General features: G+C 40.6%; 1 protein-coding gene across 5 annotated transcripts; it reads left to right on the forward strand.

The window, feature by feature from the left end:
* Nucleotides 1-318: 318 nt before the first annotated feature.
* On the forward strand, nt 319-24,996 carry map7b (microtubule-associated protein 7b). 5 transcript variants are annotated; one of them, XM_082506724.1, is made up of 19 exons: nt 319-582; nt 11,987-12,157; nt 12,355-12,432; nt 12,998-13,161; nt 14,157-14,274; nt 15,238-15,348; nt 16,455-16,550; nt 17,670-17,789; nt 18,862-19,034; nt 19,831-19,973; nt 20,118-20,341; nt 20,420-20,570; nt 20,665-20,836; nt 21,479-21,583; nt 21,669-21,719; nt 21,820-21,841; nt 21,962-22,088; nt 22,176-22,360; nt 23,380-24,996. In XM_082506724.1, the coding sequence occupies exons 1-19, from the start codon at nt 537-539 to the stop codon at nt 23,388-23,390; spliced, it is 2,268 nt and encodes a 755-aa protein (XP_082362850.1). In that variant the 5' UTR covers nt 319-536; the 3' UTR covers nt 23,391-24,996. The 5 variants fall into 5 exon arrangements, with proteins under 5 accessions (XP_082362850.1, XP_082362849.1, XP_082362851.1 ...); XM_082506723.1 differs by having other exon boundaries at nt 321-582; nt 21,817-21,841; XM_082506725.1 differs by having other exon boundaries at nt 321-582; nt 18,886-19,034; nt 21,817-21,841.
* The last annotated feature ends 68 nt before the right edge of the window (nt 24,997-25,064 follow it).

The raw sequence follows: 25,064 nt of genomic DNA on the forward strand, positions 1-25,064 counted from the left end.
GGATGACTGATTAGACATGTGAAAAGTATTATGGTGTAAGTTTGACTGAAAACATAAATTCTACGTTGACTAGCTATGACAGGTCTGGAATAACAGCGTGTGCTTTATCTTCAACATTTATCGAGCAACACTTTGCCTTACCGCCACCAGATGTCAGTATAACACTTCATCTTAAGCACCCTGTTTCGCTTGCGCCTCTTTCTGCCTTCTAAACCTCTCCTTTTAAACTCAGGGTAAGTTCAGGTGGATTTACTTTAAAAAAAAAAAAAAACTTTTTTCAATTAAAGGTTTATTTATATGTTGCCCAGGATCTATGTGAGGTTTATGCAGTCCGAATTAAATTAAGTCGCGTAGTTTAAAGTTTACTCATTACACATTCATGTAACTTTTACTAGTTTCTAGTTTGTTTTGCTGATCTGATACTGGTCTTCGTTGTCCCCTCCACCTGTCCGTGGGAGGGGCCCCGGTCCCGGTGTGTCTCAGGATCATTCCCTCGGGTTCCTGCCGCTGATCCCTCTCAGCTGACGTCAGGAGAAATGGCGGACCAGGATGGCAGCGACACATCTCCTCCGGAGTCCCAAGGTGAGTTGTCACCAACAGGAAACTTTACTTTGACAAAACTTTTTTCTTCTTCTTCTTAAGGGGGAATAACAGTTGTGTGAAGTACTGAAGGGTGCTTGAGTGGGTCTGTTTTTGAACACTGACTCTGAGCTAAAGAGAGACTCGGAGCCGGTCGGTCACGGGAGTGGGATTAACTATCAACCAACTCACCCAACCGGTTACTTTACGTTTACCAAACACGACTTGTTACGTAAGCTGCTGTAATACTTATTTATTTATTTATTTATGTTTTACCCCTTTTTTGTGAGTCTGTGTTGTAGCTGGTAGACATTTTGAGCTTCGGCAGACACCTGTTGCTTACAATTTGTCACTTCGTCGAAATCCACCTTCAGCTGACGTGACAGGTGAATTAATGAAAATGAGCCGCAGGTTGTTTTCGGGATGGCATAGATAGAATGTGTCTTTAGGCTACAGCTTTGTTCTCTGGCTCTCACAGGTGGATTTATATATTCTTTTGAACTTTGAGTTGGCTTATTAATACCCCAAACATGTTCATTTATACTCTCGTTATTCATTTTTACAACTTAAAATGGCCACGTCGCCTTGTAAGTGCATTTTTAGCTTGTAGGTCAATGTGTGTATAATGTCTTTGGAGAAATAATACAACACATACAAACTGTACGCCTGTCAGTTCCGGAAATGTCACCTATCAGTGATCTTGTAAAAGTATGTAAAGTATGTTGGGTTTTTTGGCTGCCAAAGGGCAGAGATCTCCCGTATCTTACACCCCTTTGCTTCACTTTTAGCCACTCCTCAAATAGTAACGATATAGCAGGTGATTCCCATTCACTCCTAATGGCAGAGCTGTAATAACTAGAGGTGGGCGGATCGACCCAAACATCGATAGTATCTGGACCAACCCTAAGTGTTGGTATCAGATCGATACTAGCATGAAAAGATCGATACGTTTTTCTGTCCAGTGAATTAAGAATTTTTTGGAAATGAAAAAATTTTTTATTATGCACTATGAAAAATGTTTTAACTTTATTCTGTTGACTATTGCATCTATTTTATTTAAAGGCAATAGTGCGCTGAAAAAACAAATGCTGACCAAAGTGCTTTAGACATGGGTACATTTACTTTCCAGGTCTCAAAAAAAGAAAATTTCAAAATACATGAAAAGCTTAAAGATGTGTGGTGTATTATTAATTAATTATTGTGGAAAGCAAAAATCCCAGTGATTTAGTGTTCATTTAAATGTGTGTCCCTTATATAAAGCTGCCTTCAGAAGTTAAAAGTATCTGTTCATGTTAATCCACAGTGCATCCAGGCAAAGGTCACCACCTTCACTCAGTTTTTCTTGAAAATGTATAAAAAGTAGATTAGTTTAGATGAAGGGTTTGGATAGGTGTGAGAGTCCCTTATAGCACACAGAAAGTTGCATAAACAGTATTCCAGTGCTTTTATAAAGACCTGGAACCCAGTTAAGTATGCAAAGAATTATTGCTGCATGAATTACAGTAAGAGTGATTATGTTCACGTACTGCGACACAAGCAGCCCTGACAACTATATCGTAGGCAGAATGGGTGCACGGTGGGCGTGACCTTTTATTGATTTGAATGAGTTGAGATTACTTGCTTTAGGATTACATAGCATTAAGCTCAGCTGTTCCACAAATGTCCCCTGCTTTGACCTAGCTTGACCTGCAGTTAGACAGCAACTAAAGCCACCAAGAGTCATACATACAGATACAGAGGATGAGACACTAAAAGAAAGAATTCATATTTTAAATTTATTTTGCAGCTCACAAAAAAATTACTGCCAATTGCCTCTAATCCATGCATTGTAACACTGCACAGATTAATTAATACATGTTGTTAACTCTGTATTTATAAAGAGGTACTGCAGCTTTGATCCAATCAGAAAGTAAGTTCCTAAGATGTGGTTTATCTCCTGTCATTACTACCTGCTTCCCAAATCATCCTTTTTGCTGCTTTGTTCATGAGTTGCCCTGCATTCTGCCTGCACAAAAAGTTACTTCTGTGGGTGATTGCGGTGTTTTCCCAGATTCGCTGTCAGTTTGGCCATCCATCACACATTATGGGATTTTCTAGAAATTTAACTCAATACTTCTGGGTTAAATTTGCATACAACTCAGCTGTTATACTTTAATTGTACACTATGTCAAACATTATGTCATTCAGGACCCCCAACATGTCAGACCCAGGGTTAGCAATTAAACTTAACAATAAACGAAATCTTTTTTTTTCTTGGTTTCATTTTACTGTATTCAAATGTCCATTCTCTTCAAATGTCTGTGTCTAACACACACATTCAGTAGGTGTGAGAAGGGTGTGTTACCCATCCTATCAGGTTAAAGTCTGAGTGTAGAATTACAGCATTGCTCTCTCCTGCAGGGACAAAGATCAGATTGCTCTTTCATGAATGTGTGCGTTTGTGAAGTGTGAGCTCTCTGAGGAGATGAGACAGCAGGACTTGTCCTGAATTCCTTTATATAGTAAAGGAATAGTGGAAAAGGTAGTGGTTTGGAATTATTTTAGGAAATACTTAATGCTTTTTCTTATGTACATATAAAGTAAAAGAAACAGTGGAGTTGTAACTTTAGTGGCTATGTTGCTTTTCACAGCATGCAAGCTATCGCACTTGTTTCTCTAATCTCCATATTAGTTTAGCTCAAGGATGCATTAACAGTAATACAAGTTGAGCCTGGTGTTTGTACTGTTACTATCCAGGCCTTCAAAGTTTGAAATACTCCCCCTTTTATTTCACCCTCCCTTTCATTGCATCTGCCATATTGTGTCACCTTTTAAAGGTTCTGAATTTGGCTACAGAGCCAAGCAACAATAAAGTTGCACTGCAACATTATTGTAGATGCAGTGTGATAGGTTTGTAGCTTGAACCCATCCGCTGGAACGTTGAAGACAATATAATTGCACTGCTAAGCAAGACACAAATAGGCAAAGTTCTTCATGTTACTCGTGCACGGGAGAGACCGGACAGAGCGCCGTCCCTTCGCTTGACCCCAGTCGCTCTCGTCCGTCCTCCCGTACCACTGTCCTTTTATTGAGGTTACATGAATATGCATAGGTTCATTAACATACGACGTCTACATACAAACAAAGAGTACCTTGCCTGTGTGTGTGTGTGTGTGTGTGTGTGTGTGTGTGTGTGTTGCTGATCAAAGGGTCAAACATCCTTGGTCAGGAAGAGGGTAGACTAGACCCCCCCCCCCCCACCCCCCCACCCCGGTGAGGAAGTCCAGCAGTTCATCTAAACAGAAAAGCACTCAGACTAGAATAGATGTAGCTACGTTAATCCTACCATAAAACAATTAAGACAAGGTACGAACTTTCCCATGCTCCCAGGATGTAGGTGTGCATTCTAGTGTGGAATACACACCAAGCCTCTGTAGCCTGTTAAAGATCACACAACTTATCACTACACAATTGATTATACACCTCTAAGCATCTATGGTTAAATATTTCTAAGCATAAATGACAATCAACAATACAAACTCTAACACAGTGCAACTACAATAATGCTCCTTGGTTAAATATTGATGTGCTGCGTGTTGTTCCTTCTGCATTCTTGTGAAGCTGCAGCAACATATGAATGTTCTCGCTCATCGTACATCGCCGTGGCATCCTAAATGGCTGATGGCTCTTTAAGTGGATGGTAGGGTGGGGCTATATACCATGTGCTCTCTGTACACACCCCTTCCACAGAAGCAGCTCCTGTACTGCAATATTTGATTTGGTGTGTGCATCCCTAGTTGTGTGTGTGACTGTGTACAGCACATTAAAGCGTGTCCGTCCTCTGCTCTCTCACTTCCCATGCGTCACTGGTCCATGTGCTGCTGTTGTCAGGGAAACCCTTTGCCAGCACCGGCTCAACTTCCACCACTGGATTCGCACTGAATATTTTAACAAACCCCGCTCTCCTCAGTTACTCTGTGTTTGTGTGTGTGTGTGTGTGCTCTGTGCAGTCACTGCCTGGGTGATATGATTCTTCTGACAAGTTTGCATTCACACAATAGACCTAGCAAGGGAGAGCTGAAGCAGGAGAAAAAGGAATGCAGTAAAAGTAGTGACAGCAGAGGCGGCATCTCGGGAGTCAAAAGAAGCACAATCCTTACAGCTCTCAACCAAGCCAGTCTTGTGGATTAAGTCTTCTTTTCTAAGCCAGACTGCAAGAGCTCATCCTACAAGAGACTCACTCACTCTGTTTTACTCTCTCTATGCCATTGCAGGGAGTATGGACTTGGCTCAATGAGCTGCTCTGTTTGTCTCTTCCACGCTCTCCTTCATCCACCACATTTACTTTCCTCCATCTCCACCGCCTTTTTTCCCCTATCTCCTTACTCATGTTTCTTCTTCTCTCTGTCGCTTCTTCCTGCTGTCTTAAAGTCAGAGCAGCAACCTGAAGAAAATTGCTGTTAGCACTAGCTATTAGCTACCTACGTCTTAGAGAAGGTGGCTTTTAGGGGTGACCTCGTCCATCATCATCCTCTGGCATTCAGGACAGACCTCTTCCCCCACCTCCCATCCTCACCCAGCATCACAGGGTGGGATGGGACGGGGTTGGGTGAGTTAGGCTGGGGCTCAAGGGTTAGCAACAGGGTAGGCAATGCCAGATAGTAAAGGACGTGGGGAAAGAGGAGGTGGAGGTGGGTGTTTGCAAGGGAAGTGGAGGCTGAGGAAGCGAGGTAACCGTTCAGCTATCCCAGCACTTTTCACCATCACTGAGGAGGAGGAGGTACAGAGACGAAGAGATGCTTGCAAGAGAAAGACAAAAGGTATGGATGAAAATGAGAAAAGAAAATGAGAGCAGTGTAAACTACATTTTCTCCCTTAAATACTGTGATGTTTGCGCTGACAAAAATGTTAGAGAGAGAGAGAGAGAGTGTGTGTGTGTGTGTGTGTGTGTGTGTGTGTGTGTGTGTGTGTGTGAGAGAGCGAGAGCGAGCATTATCTGGGGCAGAGAAGCTCTTGGGGCACAGAGATGTTTAACCAGACTCCAGAGAGTCGCAGCAGTTTAAAGAAAGATCTGAAAATGTGGTCCATTAAAGACAAATGTGTCTACATGCAAGGCTAATGATGTTGAATAAAGAGGTAGGAGTTGATACCCCTAGCAATATGTAGTAATTGTTTGATTTGTGCACAGTTTGCTTTTACAAAGGAAAACTCCTCTAAAACTGTGAAGCGCAGCCATCCAGAGACAGGCGCCTGACAGGTGTGATGAGGAAGCACAGTTTTACTGTTTGTGTGAGTGAAAATCAGCTGACAGGGCAAGATTGACTCAAGGACTGCAGATGAGAATGGAGGTGCGGCTCACTGTACATGTGATCTAAATGCATTAGTAAGCAGAGCAGTCGGGATGCTATTACAGTTGGAGCAGGCATAAATGTGCCACACGTTAGCTTTCCCTTTTCACACAATTCAGAAAGATATAGTGTTAGATTTAATTTCATGCCTTATCTAATGTTGAGATGATGCTGTGACCAGTGTTTTTTAGTAGAAAGAACAAAGCTAGATGGTTTTCTTCAAGTAGTGTAGTATTACAGACTGACTCTACAAATCATGCATATGCCACATTATATATAAGGAACAAGACAAAGTGGCTAGTTTCATTTCTAGATAATTGCATTTCCTGTTTGAATCCAACCATCTCATGCTGAGGGATGTGTAGTTGCATCATGGAGCAAACATACATGTAAGATATGATTGAAACAGGTGGAAGGAGAGAAAACTGCTGGGTTTACTGTGAAGTCTGAAATTGTGAAGGAGCTGCTTTTTTTCACAGTTATCTTTATTATGAAGACATGGTGGGTGCTGTTGATTGGACTGATTCAACACACGACTGTTAGACTAAACTGATTTGTTTTGTCTCAAATAGTTCTTTCTACTTTGACCTTAGCCTGTAATTTCTCAGTAATGGTATGGACTTCATTACTCATGTACAAGTCAAATGGTTGATGGAGCTATAAGAAGTGTGTGGATTTTCATTTGCCATTGATTGTTAATAGTAAACAAGATGACTTTATTTGAGGGCATTGGTTTGTATGCATACTCTAGGCCCGCGGACTAATTACATTTGGCCCGCGAAGCCATACCAAATTGCTATTAGAGCTGGCCTACTGGTATTATACAGCTAATATATATATTGTTTAGTATTAAGTTTTGCTTGTTCCATATTCAGTTTTTCAGAAAAACGTGTTTGAGTCCATAAGAAAAGATTCATTCTTATATCTGGAGGAATAAATATATTTCAATAAATATTAACGTTAGCCTGCGACTTTGTTCCAGTTTTGAATTTTGGCCCATTGTGTATTTGAGTTTGACACCCCTGCTCTATTGTCAGTGAAAATTTGTCGAGCAAAAATTTGTACTAACAAAAACTTTTGAAGATGGGAACATTCAAAATTTTCCAGTTTTAAATGACAGAGTTTTCCTCTCATGATCTGATTTGCAGCTTGGCCCTGCAGCAGAAGCCAGCGTTCTTGCACCTGTTACCCAGGCCTGAGTGCCTCTCCTAGAGCTATAAAGGAACACTCCCATCCCTGCCCCCCCCCCCCCCCCCCTTTTTTTTTTTTTTTCCCTCTGGTGGTTGGGGCTTACAGTTTAGCTTAGCATTAGCAGCAGCTTATCCTCTCAGGCTGAAGGGAAGGAAAGGAGCCGTACAGCGTGCTATCCGCTGGCCTGGACAGCGGAGCATTAATCGCTAACTCTGACCATTTAATCTGACTGGCAATGAATGCAGATAGATTGGGGGTGGGGAGCGTGCATGCACATACACACATACATGCAAGCAACAGAACGGAGGGAGGGGCGGGCAGATTAAACGGTGACACTCTCACGTATCACTCTCTGTTACACACATACTCTTGTTACACAAATATACATGCATACACATGGACAAAAGGATGGGGTTTGGAGAGCTGCCACAACCTGTCTCACACACTGGCTCTCAGCAGCAGTGACACCGACCACAGCTGACCTCTCACTCTTTCTCTCACCCTCTCGTTTTCACTTCCCATTTTTTCTTACTCTGGAAACAGTTGAGTTTTGGATGGATTTCTTTTGACTGCCCTCTTTGCCCCCCCCTCCACCTCACTGCAACATGGATTTCATTGGGTCACTCTTTTCAGTGAAAGATGCTTTCAAGAAGTAGGAATGTGGTTTCTGGTCCTCCGATTCGACTAGTCAGAGTGGGATGCTTGCCAAGAGCTCAGCAGGTGCAATCTTGGAATTATGAACCACAATCCAGGTAAAGCCTTAAACCCAGAATTTTGTTTTGCCTTTATTTAAACTATTGAAACAGCGCACAAAAGAAAGGAAGTGACAAGACTGACTTGCAGCAATGGTCCTGTTTGCTAGGAGTTGAAATATGGGACTTAGCTGCAAGTTTGGGGTTTTTTTTAGCCCTTTTGGTTAGCACCATAGCCTCTGAGCTATTGGGTCACCTGTGTCCTAAACTTTTGCTGCCAAATCCACACTCATCTAGTACAAGGTACTTAATTGGGAATGAACAGGACTACAAAAGCACCAGCATCAGTATGCTTTGGATTTGGCTTTGTCCTCGAATATTTCATTTGAGATCAAACCATTGCCATAGTGTCAGTTTTAATACGAGGTGTTTGCTGTCAGTTCAGATGATCCATGTTCTTTTTTTTTCTAAATGGGCTTCAAATGGGCTGGGGTCCTTAGGGACTAATTAAAGCGCTATACAAATACAGGTCATTTACCAAAGATTCAAAAGGATATGTGTTAGCCTAATATGAATTTAAACACTAAGAACTCATACTCATAAAGACATTGCTTAAAATCACGTCAGCTGGAGTGAAACCAAAATATTTTGTACATCTGTCCTAATCTTTTGAATCTAGACTTTTGTAGGACTTCAGGTTTAGTATGTGTAGATTCTTATGTTCCTGGTTAACAGTTGGTTGAAAATATGAAAGAATCTTATATAAAAGTGTAGCAAAAGGTGGTGGACATGAGTGTAGCCAGACATTTATTACTGGGAAGTGGAATTATGTCACACATGAAACTGACTTTGGTGTGTTTGCGAAGGCTGTTAAGCTGCTGTCTATTGCTCACAAGCAAATATGCTCGCTGTTATTTGAGGTTTGTCGGTTTATGACCTCTACAACAGATGGGTGAGTCTGTGAGACGCAGTAAGAGGATATAAGCTGCACAAGTCCAACATATTAGTATTTTTTCTGTAATATTTTCAGCTGAAAAAACACAGACAGTGCAGATTTGCGATGTTATCATGACACTGCGTCATCTGGAAAAATGTTTTGAACAAAGGAAACAATGAGAAGATGTATGAACCAGAGATGTGGAGATAAATTTTGTCTGGTTATCAAATTCCACTGATTGTTATAAGTAAAAGGCTTTAACTGCTTTTCGTAACTATATTGTACAACATGCATGCACCTTTTTCAAAGTATAGGAATTGAAGGAACGCATTCGTTCTCCATTTACTTTTATCTGCAAATGCTCTGAAGGACATCTAGCTCGGAGTTACAGTAAATATTTATGAGGTAAATCAAGTTGTGTAAATATGGGCCACATTGTTAATGTCAAAATTTCAGTTCCTTTATTCCAGTAATTTTTTAATAGTTTAAGAGGCAATCCTCTTTTCTCTTCTTCTTTGTATTCTGAATATTTCTGTGAGAGTGTGGTTAATTGATTAAACCGACCAATTGTTAATCTTTTCATACTTATTCCTACAGATGACTGTTCTACTTACAGTTTGGGTGCGAGAGGCGCGGTACACCCTGGAGGAGTTGCTAATGTTATTTAATTTCACATGGGATGAAAGTGTCTCTCTCTTGTCTTGACTTTTTTAAGAAGTGTTATTTCTTATTATGTAGTTTTAAGTATTCCCAGCTGATTAAAGTGAAGTGCATAAATTTAAGCTGTCAAATTAAAGAAACTGGTTGTGGTCTTTGACAGTCGCCTACTGGCTCATTGTGCGGTAGTCCACTCGGATCATTAAAACGCCCACTCCATCACAACATGAAACTTGAAGTCAACTTGTATAAATGAAAAGGCTCATTACTTTTCCTTTTAATGCATTTGCAGGAGCTCCTGGCCTTTCATTCAGACTTGACTTCATCTCATTTAAGCCATCTTTTTTGTTTACCCAAAAGCCCATTCACGTATGTCTCGTTAAGTATCTGACTTCAGTGTATTATCCTCATCATTCAATAAACTGAATCTTTTGTTTGAGGAAAGGGATTTCAGGGGAAGAGAATAAACAGACCAGACTTGTTTTTACGTGGCCCAGTCCAGCCTTTCTTCTCATAACAATAGCCTATATTAAACCACTTCCAATGCCAGTCTACCCGAGGCAGGGCAGACCTATGAATGCTTGTGTACACACCTCTGTAGATGTTCCATAGACTGTGACATACAATCCGTCTGCAGCTATGCCCTCACATCCTTGGTCTTTGTGATTCACCCTAAAAACCTCTCGAGGTGTTTGGATGGAGACGTTAGTGACAGTTTAGATTCATAAGACTTTCTGCAAAACAAAATATCATAAATTACCAAGTACAGTGAGAATAAAGTGAAAGGAGGAAACTGTTTCTAATATACTAAAACTGATCAGCTTGCAAATGAAAAACGGCATTTGAAAGTAGTAGTTAGTGGAACTTGTTGTGTTCAGACTGATGTTCTCTTTTACCTTTTAGGAGGAAGAAGGTTCAATTTTTTTCTCAGTCCTTGATCAAATCTTTATCAACTCTTAAGCCACACCTCATGCCCTTACATTTTGCTAGGAAAATGGGGAATTGTTGCAGTGAGTCAAGAGAACACATGCAGACATAAATGGAAATACAGTATTAGGTTTGTGCAAGCTTTTTTGTAATTTTCAGCTGTTGTTAATCTAGTGTAGGTTTTTTCATTGTTGTTATTGTTGTTGTTTTAAGGCCTGCCACTTCTTTTGTCCTCACTGCACAAAAAGCTGCGAAGCTTTTTGACTAATAGCAGTTTTTGAATCACCTTATTAGTGCAAAAATATTCAATTATGCCTGTCAGACTGTTATGAGCTTTTATTTTTTATAGATTAAAATAAAGAGGAACAGAGTGTTTTTGTTACCAGCTGGTAGTAACAAAGTCCCCAAAGATACAACTTTAAATTGATTTTAAAACTGAACGATTCATAGGTCAGTGTTAAGTGCCTTAACAGGCAGACACACAAACCTCTAAAATGACCAGGTAATAGAACTGGAGGGAACGAGTGGAAAAACCCAAAACAAAAAAGCAAAAAACAACTTAAAAAGACCTTCAGAAAGTCTGGAGAAGACCACTTCAAGACCACAGACAAGTTTGGCTGCTTGGAAACTAAATATAAAGAAATGAGACACTTTCGCAGTACTGTAAACAAGCCTGGAAGGAAATAGTAGCATGAAATCAATCAAAAAAGCCAGGATGTTGAGAAATGATTCAGTGTTTACTCTTAATGTTATGTACTGGTAACTATAAAATTCATTGAGACACAGATTTCCATCTGTAACTCTAGATATGAAACTTGTACTCCATCCTGTCCTCTTTCTGTAAAGAAAAGAAATAGGTGATAGAGAGACTTGTGTAGAATAGGGCATGATGGCTGTGATAATTAAAGTGGAGTCCATCTTTTTCAGTTTATCAGATTAGTCAGGGGGGATGATTTATTTTGGTCTTTGGGTTTGTGGGACAGGTTGGTCTCTGTGGAGACTGAGGAGTCTCTCTCTTATCACCACACACAGGAAAGGACTGTGTTGAATGCTTGCTTAGTACACCTACAGTATTTATTAATAGTATACAATTTTTCTAATCCTACCCGTGTAAATTTATGCGTCTGGTTCATCTGCATCAGAGCCAGTATAACGCTCTGTGTCCAGGAAGCTAACCTGAAAGCGCTGAGTCACCCTATGGTGCAATTAATCAATAGCCTAGCTGTGAGCTTGGTGGAAACACTGCAACTTCATGGCCACATCTATGAATAGCAGGAAGACAGTGAAGTGCATATTGTTTTATTGCATTTTGTTTTTCTGTTAAGCAACTCAGCAAAGCCTGAAAATGCCGGGGAGACCACCTGCAGAGATTTTTGATGCATTTGAAATTTTTTGATGGTAAACTGCTATTTCTTAAGCATTTGGTTGAATATGTTCATTTTTATTTTAAGCAGCAGTTTGTTCTACACACAATGTTCAGTTGAAGTGTTGTTGAATGGGTTTTATTTAGTGGGAAAACATTTATTACAGCTCTGGGTGAGGAGCTGTGGAAAGTCTTTCTGATGGTGCTTCCTAATGTGCAATTATTATCTTGTATTTTTCTGTATCTCTTTTCTCCCACTTTGTCTCTTCTTTTGTTGTTTTATTATGTGACACTTGTTTGTCCTTCTTTGCAGCATCGTACTCTCACTTTAAGTCAGAGGATGGCACCGTGTCTTCAACCACCCGTCCCAGCTCTGCAGGCTCTGGGCAGACCTACACTCCCAGCCTGACCCCTACACCCACTCCTACACCTAGTCGCACCACCAACAGCAACAGCCCCAGTAACAATGCTGGCACCAAAACAGGTGAGTCCCACATACATTACAGTGTGTGAATGTGTGTGTGAATGGGTGAATGACTGAATGTAGTGTGAAGCGCTTTGGGGTCCTTAAGGACATTTACCATTTACCATATATTTCAATGAGATTAGTTTGTACCGTGTCTCAGCATTGACTGTTTTATGTCAGGCCTTTAACATTCTTCACTGTTGTTTGTGCTGCAGACTCGCTGCTCTTCAACAAGATTGACGAGAGACTTAGGTTGGCCCGTGAGCGCCGGGAGGAGCGTGAAAAACAGAATGGTGAGCGTTCTTGTGAGTTTGACAGAGAAAAGAATAAAAGTTATCTTTTTTTGGGTGTTTTTTTTTTTTGTCTTTCCCACAACATATTGTGACTGAACTTGGTTGGTAGCTGTGGTGAAGTGCCAGTTTCTCTGGCTGTTACATAAAGGCTAGGTTCAAGCCAGGCGGCCTGTTGCCATGGATTCCGTGTTACATAATGGGACAGTCCATGGGACAGCTTTCAGAAAGGCTGGTGTTTTGGATATTAGAGGGTGTGTGTGTGTGTGTGTGTGTGTGTGTGTCAGTATAACCAATATAATACAACAGATGGCTTTTTGGAAGTCATTGCCTATTTATTCATGTTTTAAGTGTGGGGGTTTTTTTTCACACTGTTGTACACTGGTCGCACCTCTGGTCCCAAGTAAGGGGCTGAGGCGTTTGCGTTGTGTTGAGAGCTAAAGCTTTCTCATATGATCCACAGCTGACACATCACATTACTGCTATAAGCCTTTTCGTGCTGTGTGCAAGTTGCCTGTTTTTGTTTTCTTTTTTCAAACAAATTGTTTATCATGTTTACATGCGCCAGCTGCCAAGGAGGCCCAGTGGCAGGCCCGTGAGGAACGAGCCAGGCAGCACTATGAGAAACACGTTGAGGAGAGAAAGAAAAAGCTGGAGGAGCAGCGGGTAAAGGAGGAAAAGAGACGGGCTGCCGTGGAGGAGAAACGTCGGCAAAAAATAGAGGAAGACAGGGTACTGACGCTCCCCTCGTTCACAACTGTGCATCCTGAGTGTTACACTCGTGAACACACAAAGGCTAACCTCTTACCTGCCACCTGCTTCCAAGTTTTTTCTGAAACACCCATCCAGGGAGGATGGGGGGACATGGATACTGTATTTGTGTGTTTAACCACTCCTTTTCTCATATAAAAAAATGTAAAGAAAAATTGCAGATCTGTGAAGTAGTCATAGATTTCCTGTCCAGCAGTAATTAACTTTACAGCGATTTGACGTTCTAATTAAGTTGTTGATTTAGTGAACTAGAACATTGATGTGTCAAAGATCTGTAACATGACACTGTAGCAGCACATGTTGATGACTTTGCATAAATAGTAATAATAAATCTGGATAGTTTTTTTTTTCTATTGATACAGTAGGTTTTTAACTTTTTACTCCATAAAGATGATATTTGACAACCTCACCTGTATGAGGTTTGACATCTCAGTATATAGCTGAGATGTCAAAGGGTAGCTAACTTTTGATGCACTCAGTCATTTTATTTTATAAGCAGGCCTGAAATATGACAGAAAGCACTCAGTTCAAACCGCTTCAATGGTTACTCTCAGTAGGCTTTCAACGAGTAAAGAGTTACATCTTAGTAGGAAATTAGGTTTGGATCTAAGTCTTCATTTTATAGGAACGTTATAAATTTAGAAACAAGGACTGTAGGAGAACAGGGAAACTACTACTACTGCTACTGGGCCACCAGATGCCCACCGTACCTCAACTTTCAGTGGACTCCAATTTCTACAGCCTAGAAAGTGTCTATGGTTCCTCAGCTTTAGCTTTAGCACCAGCACATAGGTTGGCATTTCTTTCATTCTATCTGCCATGTATTGCTACTTTGGGTGCAGTCAAAGCACTCCATTCATTCAGAAGAAATGAAGAGAGAGAATTTGCTTAGCACTTGGTATGTCGGATGGCTGTTTGTTTTTTTGCCATTGATGTTCTCGTTGTTTTGACTGTAGGCTCGTCATGAGGCAGTGATTCGCAGGACTATGGAGAAGAGCCAGAAAACCAGACAGAAGGCCAACCGTTGGTCTTGGGGAGGAACTCTGCAGACAAACACTCCCTGCACAACAGCTGGTACTCTTACATATATCACATATATAACACAATACCTGTTAACACACAGCACAACACACCATAGACATAGTCAGTTGTACAGCCATTTTTTCCCCCTCTGCATTGGTGCTCATACACCTGATGCGTGTCTCTGTCAGTGCCTCTCTTGTATAAATATGTCTGCCTGCCTCTGCGTGTCAGTATTGTTCTGCCATGTTTATATTTGAACTTTTCAGATCCGCTGCCCTCTGTTGTTACTGCATATTCACACCCTTCTCTGCCTCTCTCTCTTTCTCTCCCCCCCCCCTTGCTCTCAAATTCAAACTCTCTCTCTCTCCCTCCCACTCTCGGCTCGCTCTCTACCTGCTCTACACTCTTTGTTTTCTCTGCCATTGTCCTTTCCCCTCCTGGCCCAGGTTTTGTCGAGTCAGCTTTCCTCTATCCACTCGACCTTGCTGGACTGGAGCACATGCAGAGTGCTTTCAGTCTCTACTACAGATACGGAATGACATCCCAATGTGAATATAAAAGCACTGTGTGGGTTAGCTGGCTGGCGTTAGAACGCTGGCTTTAGCACTGTAACTGTTCAGCACTGTGTTAGCTCATTCTCTTTAGTTTTCATGTAGGCCAGTGTGAATGGCACGACATGTAGTTTTGCTATTTCACTCGCATGTAGCAGTTCACGTGTGACGTAAAGTTATATCCCCAGGCACAGGATCATTTACTCAAGCCATTTTAGTTTTATTTTAGAGGACATAAGACCCATTTAGCACTAATCTGTTTTTAAATATCTTTCCTGTCTTAGCAACAAGTTGGTAGTTTTTCATACCTAACCTGAATTAACCAAAATAGAGAAACCCAGAGAGATGACTGACTTCAGCTCTCTTTCTTCCCCTTTTTCTCTCCTTAAATTTCACCAATTCAATATAAAACTGATATGCATTTGTCATGTTTTTTTTTGTTGTTGTTGTTTTTGTATTCTAGATGCTGATAGGCGCTCAGTGTCCACAATGAATTTATCCAAGCATACAGACCCTGTCATTACCAAGCGCCTCTCTTGCTCCTCTGCCACACTCCTGCACTCACCAGATCGAGGTAATAAATATACACACACAAATACAGTTCATTACATCCACTGGCAATGGTCAGCTTTTGACTCCATCTTGTATAATTTGCCATTGTTATGAAGTAGTCTCTTGTGACAGGCTGTAAAGCACTCATTGTTTTATTGTGATTAGTTAATTAGATTTGGGATGTTTATGTGACTGAAACACACTTTTTATGTTATAACTATGTATTGTGTAGCGTGTCATTCCCATTTAGTTAATATGACGCTAAATCCAGCAGAGAGTTAACATAGCTTAGTTAAAGAATGGAAGAGAAACACCAGAATCCAAACTTAAATCAGATAACACTCTTAACAGGAGAAGATGAAATATTATTACAATGCAGAAAAATTTTCACTGCTAGATGTCAGAAGAATTCTGTTTTCATATTCCTCCAATGTCCTTCCATGGCATGAAAGTCTGCAACTTCTCTTCTGCCTTTGCCATACTACATATGTGGTCGGTCTCCAGCCAGATAGGTAAAGCGTGATTAGTCAGAAGGAAGGTGTCCTTCTCGGTCACTGTATTCAAATATGGTGGGGTATATTTTAAATGGATTAATTCTAAGTTTATGAGAATGCATCAATTTTTTGGAAGATAATGAATAATAATGAATGTATATTTGTATATTTATTATATAATGTATATTTATGAGTACTTTATCATTTCTTTCTTATGAAATAGCCTAAAAACGTCAATAACTGTACCTTTAATTGGACACACATACTTTTTAGGTGAATTTTTCCCAAATTTACAATAAAGCTACACTTCAAAACAGAAACCATTAAACAGGCCCAAGACGGTGTGAAATATGAACAAAGTAAAATAGGAAGTTATTTGATTAAAATGAAGACAAAAAGAACAATAAAACTGAAAAACACTACCGGTAAATAAAAAATTTGCCTTATGCTAAGCTAAGCTAACAAACTGCTGACTTGGTCTGTTTTTCAGATGTTAGACCTAAATGAATCCTTGCATGAAGTAATCAGCAAGAAAGCAAATAAGCAAATTTCCGAGTTTGAGCTTTTACTGAAGTCATTGTTGAAGTCTAACCATCGGGTCATGCATCATTTGATGTTTGTATGCTGCTGACAGGCTTACAGATGAGAACAGTCTCCTCCCCTGTCATAAACAAAGCTCAGTCCAAACCCCACCTGCATCAGGGAAAGACCAGCCAACAGAAAAACACAGGTTTCTTGTGGAAATTTTTTTGGTCTCTTATACTGTTCCGACTATGTTGCAAGCAACAAAAAAGATCTTGGGCTGGAAACTGTAAAATAATCTGTTACTTTTGTAGAAATTTGTCAGTGTAAAATTTTAAATGTAATATTCTGAAAAGAGAAACTTTGATTTGGAGAGCCTACCATGACATGACAAGCTGATCTAATATCCTTTTATGTATAAATATACATTATGATTATTGAAACAAATGCCCACAGTCCAGCACACACGTGTTGGCATTTGTGCATTTCATCTGAGGGATCAAGATTTTTTTCTACCCCCCCTCTAACGTGACCCCTTTCTCTAATCCTCAGTAGGATAATCTTTTTGTTTTTGTGGGAACACTGTATGCTGTTTTTATCCTGGCTGTAAAATTGGCACCCACATTAGTCATAAAATTATAATTATGCTCTTGTTCCCATTATTATATTATCAGAAGACACCGTACACTGAGGCACTGTGAAGCATCACTCAGTGAATTCTAAAAAACTCTCAAACATGAATGTTTTTATATATAAAGTAATAGAAATATAAAAACCCATTTATTGCTACAGTTTTCAGCCCAGATGTATCTTTGACCTGCATGCTGACACCTGCAAAGCACTGCACGTTTTGTCTCATACTGTGCCGGATCTCCTTTAATTGGCTTACTTATCAGGTTGCCGTGGAGATTAATTAATTAAAATAGCCTTTTTCTCCGAACTACCTGAGGTAAACTGAAAGCTTTTTGCTTGAATGATTTCCCAGATAAATTGAAATTTCTTGAAGATCATTTTCTTAAAAATGACATGTGTCCTTTTATCTTGCACTGTTTGTCTTTGCCCTTTTGTTTGCTCTTCATACCATGGTGTTTGCTGCCTCTCATAATTAAACAGATGCATGAAGGTGTAGGTGTGGCACGGCAGTCTGTGCATGCTTACAAATTCACTTTATTTCTAACCTGCAATGCTTGACAGTGTTGGGAAAGGGGGAAAATGCAGTAAATATGTATAATTTATAATCTGCTTTGATTGTTTGCTTAGGCAAATAAGTGGGTAGTTTGTATTTGTAGCTCTTATCAAAGCTCACATGTCACATGCGTGTGTTCAGGACTGCGCCGCCTTCCACTGACGCCATGGGAGAGCAACATGGTGAACCGCCTGCAGCAGCCAACACACTCCTATCTGGCCCGCAGCCGCAGTGCAGTGAGTCTGTCAGGAGACCAATCAGGTAACACGCAACACTGATTTTATAAAACAAAACATTTAAAGCCCTTTGGCTCTTTAGATCAAGATTCTCTTGATCTAAGGCAGAGGTTTTATTAAAAAGAGTATATATACTCTTTTATGCTTGGTCTCTTGACCCAAGCAGTTTCGGATGCTAATCTGATTTGCCTGGACTTAAAGCATTACACTGTCTGAAACTTCCTTTAACAGCGTGTGTCAGGCACCCAAAGCTCACGCACACAGACACACATGCACATACGTCCCCCAAAACAAATAGAGTGATCTGTTCAGGAAATCTTCCTCTACTGATGCCATGCCTTGTCACAGCAGCAGGGAGTTTTAGATCATTTGTGTGTGTTCCATCATTGTTTACATTAAGGGAAAGAAATAACTTCTAGGTGAACTACTTGAATTCACTCACTCTTTTCTATTCTGCCCTCTTTGATACATTCAGCATCATCTTCAGCTGGTGAAGAGCATTTCTTACATGTATTTAGATGTTTTTGTTTCTGTGTGCTTGCTTGCTTTGTATGGTTTTGGGTCTATTGTGTGGATAGCTATAGCTTGTTCTAACTGGGTGACAAAGTAGAAATGCTTCCAACACTGGGACTCTTTATAGCAAGTAATGGTTTGGCAAACCATTCCTGATCTAAATATCTTTAAGCGTATTGTGTTACGTTTTTTTTTTACTAACCCTAATCAACCAACCAAATCCTTATTTTGTATCACATAGACAGTCTTTGTCAGACAGTGCCAGGTGATGGTTGCAGTACATTCGCAGCTGTTTGCACTTTTTAGTAGCACTAATTCTTTCTTTCTTTCTTCTCTGTTCCTACCATAAATATTCTCCTCATTCCTCTCAATCCTGCGCTGGCTTCTTCAACCCATGGCTTTCCTTTTTTATTTATTTATTTATTATTCATCTTGATTCCTTCTCATTCCTGTCTTTGTTTCCTGATCCTTTTTCCTCTGTGATCCATTTTATCCAACACTTATTGGTGTCCTACCAATTCTCACACTACCCCAATCAATACCTTCAAAAACACTGTATACTCCCACCTTATACATCACCCTAGCCATGCCTGTGTGTCCTCGCTCAGTTTCCTGCCACCCCATGGGCTCAATGTCCTTCAAGGCCCTGCAGGCACAGCCACTGCCTCACTGTCGCAGCCAGGAGAGGAACCTCAGCAGGGACGCAGCTTCCTCGTCTTTAAACACCCCGCGCAGGAGGACAACCGGAACAACACAGGTAGATTTCATCAGCTCATGACAAAATATCTGGGAAATAATATTTGTGAACAAAAAGCAACTCATCATTATTTCCTGCTACTGATATTACAGAACGTGTTGACGTAAATCTTTTTTTTTTAAATCATTTTTTTTCAAGCACCGAGTAACATTTAATTCTTCTACTTCTTCAACTTTGTCATTTTCAAATTGATTATGTTTCTGATCAAACAATATAAACAATAGATTAGAGTATCTGTCATCACACACACTTGCATCCACTGTTCATCTGCTTCGTGACAGCTTATTATGCCGTTAAGATCTTAGAAAGAAGGCCCCTTGTATGCCGTGCATCCCACACACTAACATATCACTGTGCATGTGAACTGATAACTCTCACCCACTCCAGAATACCGCTGGTGTGTCATTCATACAAGGTCAGTGAGAATGTACAGATAATGGATGCAGTGTGATTTTTTTTTTTTTTTCTCCAAATTAAAAAGACTGTTTTTCATTTTGTGACCTGTTAAGTGTGTTTTGTTTTTTCTTATTTTGTTTCTGAGTTTGGTGCCAGAGGTAATCTAAGCCTAACCCTGTTACTCGTCATCATATTGTGTGGCTACTATCGATAGGGCACCTTCTAAACCATCCAGTTACCTTTGTGTTGCATTAAAGGACATTTTTCTGGAAGAGCAGTTTTGATGATAATGTGTTGTTTGCTTCCCTGGGTCCTTACTTGGTGGTGTTTTAAAAAAAAACTGCCTGTTTTGACTCGTGCATGTTGTCTTTTGTTTTTACCGTATCTCCTGAACCAACAGCGGCAAAAAGACCGTGACAGTGTCAGGAAGTCATGGAGCAACCTGACACTTCCACTTGCTCCTGTTCTCTCATTGCCCCCAAGCAAGCGCTCCTCTTCCCCAATCAAAAAGAGCGGTAAAGTGACAGCACCCTCTCCTGGCAGGTCAGTTACATTTGATAAATGGGGAATATTTTGAGCTGAAATTGAGTTTTACAGTTTTATTTGAAATGTAACGTGGAAGTTATTTTGCTGATATGCTCGAATGATGACTATTTTTAAAAAAATATATACTTCCTTTGCTCACAGACCTCCACAGAAACCAGTGGGGCGACCTCCAACCCCCAAGTTACTAAAGTCTCCAGGGGCAGAAGATCCTGGAAATCTTCGTCCTGTCAGGATCACACCTGAGAGTTCCCACCCTTCAACACCCAGAGGAGAGGAGGATGATGAGCAGGTCCTCAGCCCTCCTCAGCCTCGACCTCAGCCACTGGGTCAGAACAAGAGCTCAAATGAGCAAACGGCAACCAGCGGTGAGTTATGAATCTCTCACCTGTTTCACAGCTACAGTTTATTACACTGGTCAGCATAACTTTTATGATGCCTTCTAGAGAGTGTAAGCAGTCCACCAGCTCACAAGCCTTCAGCGGGCACCACAGACCCGGAGGAGGCGAGTCGTATCCTGGCCGAGAAACGACGGCTGGCCCGCGAGCAGAGAGAGAGGGAGGAAGAAGAGCGCAGGCGACAAGAGGAGCAGGCAAGGTGTGCAGGCTGGGCTGTGTGTGAGCATGTGCATGAGAGGGAGTGTGTAGTGCTGAAAGGCTGCATCATTTTTGACTTGGTTGTGTCTCACCAGATTAGCAAAGGAGGAGTTGGCTCGCCGAAAGGCAGAGGAGAGAGCAAGGAGAGAAGAGGAGGCTCAACGCCAGGCCGAGGAGAGGAGGAAGAAGGAGGAGGAAGAGGAGAGAAAGGCAGAGGAAGAAAGACTTCGGAAAGAGCGAGAAGAGGCAGAGAGACTACAGAAACAGGTCTGAGATTACAGATGTTTATGTTGACTTGTTTTGTTTTTATGTGGTTGCCACAAATGGCAGCAGGTCTGCTGCTGGAACTTTCAGCCTGTTCTCATTCCCGGGGTGTCAAATACAGACCTGATGGTGATGCAGAGACACACACAGATGTTCTCTTTAGCATAACTACAGTGATGCGCCAGGTTATGGCAAATTACGAGACACGTCTCACTCCCAAACTTCATATGGATGCTTGTAAAAGGCTTCTTGGCAATGTAAGGGCACTGATTGGCAGGAATCACAATTTTTCAATGTGCAGGGTTAATGTTGTCAAAAGGGAAAAGTCTGTTTTTAAACCTAACCAAATATATTCTGCTGCCCTAAACTCTCAAAGGGAACATAAACTGTACTTTCCAGGCAAAAGAAAAATGTACTGCTTATGTATTCGCCCCAATTCCAGCCTCCTAAATCACACTTTGAAGCTCTTTAAAACAGACCTCTTAAATCTGAGAGCCCATCATTGCAGCTCCAGGTGCATCCAGGCTTTAATGGGAGAGTACATCCTGTGTATATCTGTGATATGCCTGCTACACACTCGAGGGCGAGAACACGTTGGAGCACTATGGACCTATTAATAAGATGAAATGCTTTTGTGTACATTAGAAAGAGGAGGAAGAGGCTCGACAGAGAGAGGAGGCAGAGCGACTGAGGCAGGAGAGAGAGAGGCACTTCCAGAAAGAGGAGGCTGAACGACTGGAGAGAAAGAAGGTAACGTGACCTCACATTATAAACACGCATAAATTGCAAGGTACAGTGTACATTAAAGCATTTTTCTTTTTTTCTAACCCTCCAGCGTCTTGAGGAGATCATGAAGAGAACACGGCGTTCAGAGACAACTGAAAAGGTAAAGACCAGAGGGAAAATGGAGTAAACAAAAGTGTAACAACTATCCAACTGAACAATCTTTGAGTATTAATTCCTTTTTTTCATTTCATCACCAGAAGGTCAGAAATGGAGACAATGCAGGTAATTTAATATACCGTTTTTATAATTACTTTTGCAGTAATATATCTTTCAGATTGTCGTCAAAACATATCCTCTGCAGTTGTTGTTCCTGACACCAGATTGATTTTCTTTCACCATCAGTGAACCCGACCTCTCCTGCTGCGTCAGCAGCAACTGAGACACCAAGACACAATAGTAACGGCAACTTAAGCCAACCAGATCCCACCCCAAACCCCAACACCACAGCACTGAGCCATCCTGACCAGAGGTACAGTCAACAGCCATGATATACAACAGCCATACTGCTTGTGATGTCATCAGGTCTGACACTGTTATTTTTTTTTTTGGTTTTTAGGGAGAATGGGGAGTTTGAAGAGGTGCTTGTACTGCCTTCACATTCCAGGTTGTCTCCTCCTGAAGGAGAGGAGGAGCAACAGCAACAGCAGGAGGACAACAGAGTTCCTGTCCTAGCCTTCTCAGAGAATGGTCTACTGAAACCTCTAAGCAGAGTAGACGATATATCAGCCCAGCAGGGAGCAGGTGAGAAGGCATCCACTCTCTGATTAGCCACTAGTTCCTACATTTATATCCCATTACTCCCCACCCCCTTCTTCTTCCTCCCTTAGTTTCCTTTTGATAAAATTACAGAGACTGTCATTCATTCTGGTCACTTCTTGGTGTGTGTGCGCATCTTGTCTTTACAAACCTGACTTGATGAATAATGTCCTCTATAAATTTTGTGACAGTCTTCTGAGGCTCTGGTGGGCTCTTTGCAAGCTCTATGAAAGAAACCTCAGCAGTGTCAAAATGATGTCATCGGGGGTATCTCAGATTGAGGCATCACATTTTACCAAAAAATCGAGTTATTTAATTTTTGCTGGACTTTGAAAGATGAGGGTGTCTTACAGACTGGGACGGGACATCCTGGGTGGGATGCATCTTCTCAAATATTTCTTCTTTATGTGTAACTCTAGTCTTACAGAATAACTCTTCAATCAATTCTTGTAAATGAAAGCATGTACAGAGACATCACTGTGGACTTTCAAAGTATCTAAGCAGTTATGTTGAAGTAGAGGTGTAATTTTCCCATGGGGTCAAATGAGAAACTGGGACATTTGTGGAGAGCACCAATAAGCTTCTGAAGATGTCTTTTTTTTTTTTAAATTTAAAAAAAAAAGTTAACAAGAAGAAGAACTGTTTCGAGCATCACTGACCAATTAATTTTCCCATTAGGCTTAAGAGAAACCAGGACACCAATAAGCTATTGGCACAGAATTGATTGAGCAGACCTGAGTACAGCTTATTGGTGCAGTCCTCCACAAGTTTCTCACATGGCTTCATCGCTGCTACAGGCTGCTCTGTTTTTCTGTTTGTTTTTGTTTTATTCATTTTTGTTTCATACCAAGAAGCTCATTCAGATTATGAAGACTTAGTATTGCACTTTCAATATAGTAGCTCAAGCATTGCAAGTTGAAAGATCATATTTTATTTACAAGGAAGTGAATAAAGAAAATATATTATGTCCTGTGCTTTAAATTCTTTGTACCTTTGATTTGCAGATGTTGCCTGATGCCCTGATGCAACATGACGATTCCACACCCACAGACATGAAGGAGAGGTCAAACAGAGAGGTGAAGTACAGAGCTGTTGGACTGAATCAGTAGGACAACTCTCAGCACTAGATTCTTCCTTTCTTCCTCTCCTGTGACAGAAGAGCACTGTTCCCAAAGATGATGTCTCCAAACATCTTGCAAGGGCATCACTGAGAGAGATTACTCTTCCCTCATCCTGCACTCTGTGGGGCAAAGCTTGTTTTTCTGTATCTGAACATGATTACACTTGGTCATCATGTACGTTCTGTGTATAGCCACAGGTTTCCCTGATTCTTAAATGAATGTCCTGAAATCACAGCAGGGCATTGAGGCATTGAGTGTGTATAGTCTTGTGATGTGCGTGATTGAGAGCGCGAATGAGAAACTGACAAAGATGTAAAAACTAAGATCAGCTGTCAGTCAGCAGCTGTGATACTTGAACATTTTTGAACTATTTTTCTGTAGACAGATTGTGATCAGCGATGGGACTTTAGCTCAGGCCCCAATCTAGCTTCGTTTATGAATTTTTGTCTCTAACTGGAACCTTATGGTTCTCACAAGGTAATATTTCTGCAGAAATGTGAGAAATAAAGTGTGCTACAGGAATAATATCAGTGCATGAAGTTGTATTAAGACTAATGCAAAAAAAGGTATGTCATGTAATATACTTTACTGTTTCTACAGTGTTTAAACTAGGTTATTACTGGGGTGGAACACGTGCTGGAGTATTATGACTTTAGGTTTAATAATGACAAAAATGAACATACTGTCATCTGAAAACTGAAAATGTAGGGTATAAACGTCAGATTTTTCTTCAAATTGCTGTACAGATAAAATGATTTGTCGTCATTGTCTTTATGTTCAAATTTACAAAAACGTGCTTCATTATTAAGTTATGCCCTTTCATTCATTCACATTTTAACCCTGTCACAGTTGCACCTATTCTACATCCTGTCACTGCCTGTAAGCCACTTTTTTGGCCAAGTAAATCCAAACTGGATTGAATGAATTTACTGATGTTATTGTTAAAATAATCAGATTTGTTTCCAAGGATTTGACAGATGCTGCTAATTATGACATTCCTTGGCCTTAACATAGTGTAGAAGGAATGATGTGACTTTGCTTCATGAGCTCAATCGTTTTGGCCCTTTGCCCAAACTCCCCAGTGGCTTTTTTTGAATTCAGTATGAATCAAATATTTGTGTCACGCAGTTATAAATAATGCAACTCATAATTCATACCACTTCTCACTATAGCAAGACAAAAGGTGGAAATTACTAAATTTCTAGAAGCAGGCCATTACACTTCATTTTCACTCAGCTCCTACAAATGATCTGCATTAGGGTCCTCAGACTTGAGCACTGTCTAACAGTACCACTAAAGAATAAACTTGTCTTGATTATGTACTGCAGGACATTACCAGCAGTACACATGGCATGCTGTTATATATTTGATGCTATAAATGTAAAAATGTATATTTTATTACTACCACAAAGATTTGAATATAGCCCTTTACTTCAGAGGAAGCATGAGGTGAGCTCTCTGAATCATTGTAAAAGTAAAATCTCTACAACTGCTGCAGCTGTACTGCTTCAAATGAATAAAACTTTTTGAACTGGTTACCTATTCAGTAATTTTACCTTATTTTGTTT

The sequence above is a fragment of the Aulonocara stuartgranti genome (assembly GCF_965226115.1).
Source record: "Aulonocara stuartgranti genome assembly, chromosome: 15".
NCBI classification, from domain to species: Eukaryota; Metazoa; Chordata; class Actinopteri; order Cichliformes; family Cichlidae; genus Aulonocara; species Aulonocara stuartgranti.